The sequence below is a fragment of the Stegastes partitus genome, unplaced genomic scaffold, assembly GCF_000690725.1.
Source record: "Stegastes partitus isolate 25-593 unplaced genomic scaffold, Stegastes_partitus-1.0.2 Scaffold1754, whole genome shotgun sequence".
Classification (NCBI taxonomy): domain Eukaryota; kingdom Metazoa; phylum Chordata; class Actinopteri; family Pomacentridae; genus Stegastes; species Stegastes partitus.
In genome coordinates this window covers 39074-44885 of record NW_007579485.1, presented here as the reverse complement: position 1 = coordinate 44885, position 5812 = coordinate 39074, and the positions used below count along the sequence as shown (strand labels likewise).

Below are 5812 nucleotides of genomic sequence, written 5' to 3'. Positions count from 1 at the left end.
TAACATCAAATTTGCAGTTTTGCTAGACGTGAAGAGGTCAGAATGGTGTCTGAGGTGACTCAACCTTTACATTTCCAAATGCAAATTACTTCCCAGACTAACCCGTTCAATGTAAATGCTGTTTTGTGTCTTCTGTATCCTAATGATATGAGTGCGCTGTCAAGAAAAATGTGATCAGGGGAACTCTCTGCCAAAAACTTTAGGGAGCACTGCAAAATAGCTTAGACTAGAAATGCTGTGGTATCTGACGTTCATCTGTCAGGCTTACCATGCTTAACTGGTTTGACATTTGAAGTTTTGGCATTATTGTGTGAACTGCCTTCAGATTAAATGCTACATCAATTAAATTGAATTGAAACAGACAAAATGAATTAACAAAGAGATGGTCTTGAGTCAGTCTGTCAAATGAAATAAGCAGTGTGTTGTTTCTGCAGCCTTTTGCTCACATGGAGGGATGTGCAACATCTTCTGGTGAAGACTTCCAGACCAGTCCACCTGAAAGCTGATGACTGGAAGACCAATGCTGCTGGATACAGAGGCACACTGCATTCTACTTCTGATATTAACATATATTAATTAACATAACATAACAAATGTTTGATACCTAAAATATTTGAAACTGTGAAACACTGAAGCTGTAGGTGATTCTAGGAACATAATCAATTTTCATACATTGCTCTTTGTTTTGTTTTTTCTCACAGTCAGTCACCTGTATGGTTTCGGTCTAGTGGATGCAGAGGCCATGGTGCTGGAGGCCACAAAATGGAGGACTGTTCCTCCTCAGCACATCTGCACTCAGAGGCCTGAGCGACGCACCAGGTGAGGTGAACTCCAGCCAGGTGCTGTGTGTAGCTGAGCATTCTTTAGAAACTCAACCAACAAAAGTATGTGGAGAGAAAAAAAATTCAAATAGTGAAAGTAATGTAAATCACAAATATGGTAGAACAGCAGTGAGGTGCATTGATACTGTGCATGTATCATATTTACAGAAGGGATACTTCAAGAACATGCATCAGAGCAACAATATTTACTTAATAACATATGGGACTATACTGTATACAGCATGTATATTTCTTATGTATCTGGATGAAGTACACATGAAGTACACAATCTCAAAAGTAAAGAATTCAAAAATTGAAAAATCATAGAGACAATCAATATTGAAAGCACAATTCCATGCACGTGTGTGTGTGTGTGTGTGTGTGTGTGCGTGTGTGCGTACATATAGTCATGCAAATTACAGCTGTCATGTTAAAACATCTAATTTATCTGTTGATCAAGAGCTCAGCAAATAGGTGAATGGTCGAGATGCAGCTTAGCACAATGAAAGTGACATTCATCATGAAACATAGACACACTGCTCATTTGCGTTGTTGCATCTTGCAAACACGACACTGCAAATCAGGAAAGGATATGTGGGAGGATAATAAACAGCTCTTATGTATGGTAGATGCATAATGCTTATGCTTATGGCTGTGTCAGGCACATCCATGTTGGCCAAAGCTTGAACAGCAGCATCACTGCCTCTGGATGCTCAGAAGAGCCTGAGCAGCATGTGGATTACCTGGAACATGTGGTGGTCAAGGTCCTGATTGTCCACCCACGACGAGGAGACCTGGAGATCAACCTTATCTCTCCATCTGGGACAAGATCTCAGCTACTGGCCAAGAGGTGAGAGCTTTACTATGCACAGCAATGGGCACCAAAGATGCAACTGAACATAAAGCCCACACTGGACTTTCATTAAAATGTCCTGCTGCTTTATGTCTATGCAGGTTTGGACAGTTTGGTTTACTACAACAGTTTAAATTTAAAATATTGCAATGGTGTTTTGTGTAAGATGTACCTAATGCAGTTTCTTTTCACCATTCTCTGATCTCTGCTAAACAGAGTAGAGGCCAAGACGAGATATGTTCCAAATATCAAATATCTCCTCAGTAGCCATACAAACTGTAACTTGTCAGTTATTTGAAAAAAAGGGAAAAAGACAAATATTTTTAATTACTTTGAGGTATTTGATTCATTTATTGGAATCTACTTCCTCAGATTGATTCTTCTCTGATTTTTTTGAATTTCTGAGAACCATTTGTCCCATAAAAATGATGACCAAAGAAATATTAAATAATCAGCCTGAGATTTTCCAGATTGAAGGACAGAGACTTATCTCAGTGTTGAATCTCTGTTAAAGTGAAGCCCTCTCTTCACTTATCAAAGCCGCTTTTGTCTCTGCATTGTCCATGTATACATACCTTGGCTTTTCTCTTTGTTCAGTTTTCCTTGTGGGTTCTTCATCTACTCTGTTGATGTAGTTTGTTGTCATCATAATACGCTTACAAATAACGCCAGCAAACAGCAGCAGCTGAGCATAGGCTGCCTCACCTGCCACCAATCAATATTCCTCTCCATAAAACCCGAGCTAAGATTTCACTCTCTGCCAACTTTGATACATGCTCAGACTGGTTCCTTGTCTTTTTCTCCACTCTGAATTTTTCTCTACCTGTTCCTGCTGCCACAACCTCTGGACTCTGAACGAATCAACCGGTTTTCCAGCTTGGCTCTTCCCAGCTGGCTCTGTCAGTAAAGTTTTTCCTTGTTTTTCCTTCCTCCTGCGAGTTTTAAATTTTGTTTTTTTTTTTTTAGACATTTTTATTATTATTATTCAGTTTCTGTCATTAGCCTAGCCTTTTGTTATGTAAGCATGCCAGTTACCCCCTTCCCAGTTCACATACCTGTGAGTTTGGTTTCCATTTACCTTCAACCAACTTGTAAATAAACACCTTCTGCACCAAGTCTCTGATCAATTCATCCTCCTTAGTTTCTGCACCCAGGTTCTCCTATTGCAAACCGTGACAGTGCGATCTGGCCAGAAAATGGACCCAGCAGACATGCTGTTTGATGACAATGACTCTTACAAGTGTTCGTATTTCCTTATTTATTTCTATGGATTATGGAAAACCGGCGACCTTCTTGCTGCGCGAGGCAACAGTACTAACCAACTACGCCACCTTGCAGCCCCAATTCAATTCAATTCAATTCAATTCAATTCAATTCAATTTTATTTGTATAGCGCAGTTTAAACCTCCGCCCCATTAGTATCCTGTCCACACCACCACCCAGTAACCATTCAGGTCCTGTTCCCTCAGATAACACCTCCAGTAATGCCAAGGAGTCTCCTTTCTAGGGGACCTGCCTACCCTTTAAACCAACCCTCAAAAACGTTGAGGTAACCAACACAGAGGACGCTCTCAAGCACCCCCCATTTCCATGTCATCCAGCTCCATGTCCTTACTCCTGAACAAAGCTCTTGGACTGGAAAGCCTGCTCACTAAAAATTTCCCATTATACCCAGTTTTGGTCGTATCCACCTGCGCCATAGTGAGCTGGCACTTTCTATACACAAGAGTCTTTGCTCCCAACTGAGCCCCATCTGTATCTGGCCCTGTCTCGCCGGCCTCCATTGGGGTTCCATCTCCACTACTGTCTCAAGACCACCCTCCAGAGCAGCCCCACATGCTCGACCAGCCTCCGGCTGCTCTCCAGACTGTCTTCTTGTTTTGGACTCCTTATTTGGGTCAGATTGTCAACTTTGATACATGCTCAGACTGGTTCCCTGTCTGTTGGTGCTTCATTTGGATTTTTTATTTTTTTTGCAAATGCCAGACGAACCTTAATGTTCTTTTACGTCAGGAGTGGTTTGTGCCTTGCACCGGTCCCATGGATGCCATTTTTGGCCAGTGTCGTCTTTATTGTGGAATCATGTATGCTGACCTTCACTGGGGCAAGTGAGGCCTGCAGTTCCTTTGATGTTCGTCTGGGTTCTTTTGTGACCTCTGGATGAAATGTTGACTTGCTCTTGGAGAAATTTTGGTAAATTTGCCAATTCTGGGAAGGTTCACCACTGTTCCATGCTTCTCCATTTGTGGGTAATGGCTCTTACTGTGGTTCACTGGAGTCCCAGAGCCCTAGCAATGGCTTTGTAACCTTTTCCAAACTAACAAATGTCAGTGACTTTGTTTCACATTTGTTTTTGAATCTCTTTAAAATGTGGCATCATGTGCTTTTTTCTTTTTTGAGACCCTTTAGCTTACTTCACAATGTCAGACATGTTCTATTTAAGTGACATTTAGGCCTGTCAGTAAACATATGGTCAACCTTTGAATACCTTCCCATATCTCATTTTACCTCACTGTGTCACTGTATTTCTTAGGTTGTTTGACAGTTCCAATGAGGGCTTCAGAAATTGGGAGTTCATGACAGTTCATTTTTGGGGTGAGAGGGCAGCAGGCACGTGGTCTCTGGAGATTATTGACTCACCCTCAAGGCTGCGCAATCCTGAGGTGCTGGGTGAGGTGCAACAACACATGCACACTGATACTTACATTCACATTTAAATCAACCATTATATTGATACATCATTATGTTGATATATTCTGATGTTGTAATCCAACTAATAAACTAACAAGTTTATAGTTAAAGCCTGTTCTTCTTGCCATTATGATTGTTACCTCACACAGGCAACCTAAAAGAGTGGACTCTGACCCTTTATGGTACATCTCAGAACCCTTACCAGCACTTCAGTGTTCAGCACGTCCCTTCGAGGATGTTGGAGATCCCAACACCAGAGGAGATCCTGGAGGAGCCTGAGCTCCAGAAGGAGGAAGAAGAAGATGAGGAGTACAGTGGTGAGAGATTTTTAAAAAAAAGTTTTAACTGAGAAAATAAATCATATTTCATAATTACTGATTTTCTCAATGAATCTGCACTCTGCAAGGAGTCTGGATACTAATACACATAGCTTTTGTAGCGATAGATTGTTTCCCTTCATGAATAAAAATGTATAAAGCAAGTTGGGTAGACATGGGAATAATATTATAATAGAATAGCTTTCAGTGAAATGAAAAATAGAATAGAGAATACAACATTTAAAATAGATTTGAAAAATGTCTTTGTTTACACATGATGATTATGATGATGACACAGAGTTTGGTCTTTATGAAGGACAATGCCACAGTGAGTGTGGAGACCAAGGCTGTGATGGACCAGATGTTGCCCACTGTCTCAACTGTGTCCACTTTAGCTTGGGCAGCTTGAAAAGTGGCAGGTAAGAATTGACAGAAGGAAATGGAACCACACAATGTAAAGTGTGACGACATACCTGCTTCCATGTGGCTTATGGAAGCAAAATTAAACTATGAAAATCAATATTTTGCTGTTGAGCTCAAAATAATTTTGTTCTGTCCTTTGAAAATTAGGCAGTGAAATGATCTCTTTACCAAGACCAGCTCTGAAATGTTAAATAACAATAAGCGTATATTCTGCTGTAAGCTGAGTGTCTTTGCACCTTCCTGTATGTGTAGAACCTGTGTGAGCCATTGTCCACTGGGACACTACGGGGACATAGCATCTCACCGCTGTAGACGCTGCCATAAAAGCTGTGAGAGATGTGTAGGTCGTTCAGCTTGTGTCTCCTGCAAAAGAGGCCTTTACCTCAACACACTCAACTCCAGCTGTATCAACACCTGCCCCCCAGGTTACTTTGCTGATGAGAGTAAGTGAGCATATCTGCAGTATAGACCAAATTCACTTGGCCTTTTATTAAGCAGCATATTTTTAGTAAGCATCAGAGGCTTGCAACCTGTTTTCAGTGATCTTGCGGATGTGTCAGGGGGTGTGTGGCTATTGAAGGTATCATGACTACAATAAATGTTAAGATTATTCACTCTGCAGTGTATACGGTAAACCAACAAAGATAGGGCTGTGAGGCTAAGGCCTGATTTGCTGGTTTAGAAGTAATGAGTAAATCATCCATCCA

At 41.1% G+C, this 5812-nt stretch overlaps 1 protein-coding gene across 2 annotated transcripts in view; it reads left to right on the top strand.

Moving 5' to 3' along the window:
* Positions 1–5812, top strand: part of pcsk6 (proprotein convertase subtilisin/kexin type 6) — a 30403-nt gene that overhangs the window by 16760 nt on the left and 7831 nt on the right. The window contains exons 10-16 of one of the 2 annotated variants that reach the window (XM_008302070.1): positions 435–538; positions 702–819; positions 1483–1671; positions 4208–4344; positions 4515–4682; positions 4999–5101; positions 5358–5548. In XM_008302070.1, coding sequence (XP_008300292.1) covers positions 435–538; positions 702–819; positions 1483–1671; positions 4208–4344; positions 4515–4682; positions 4999–5101; positions 5358–5548 — 1010 coding nt within the window. Of the gene's footprint in view, positions 1–434; positions 539–701; positions 820–1482; positions 1672–4207; positions 4345–4514; positions 4704–4980; positions 5102–5357; positions 5549–5812 lie in introns of both variants that reach the window. The other variant, XM_008302069.1, reaches the window with a different exon arrangement.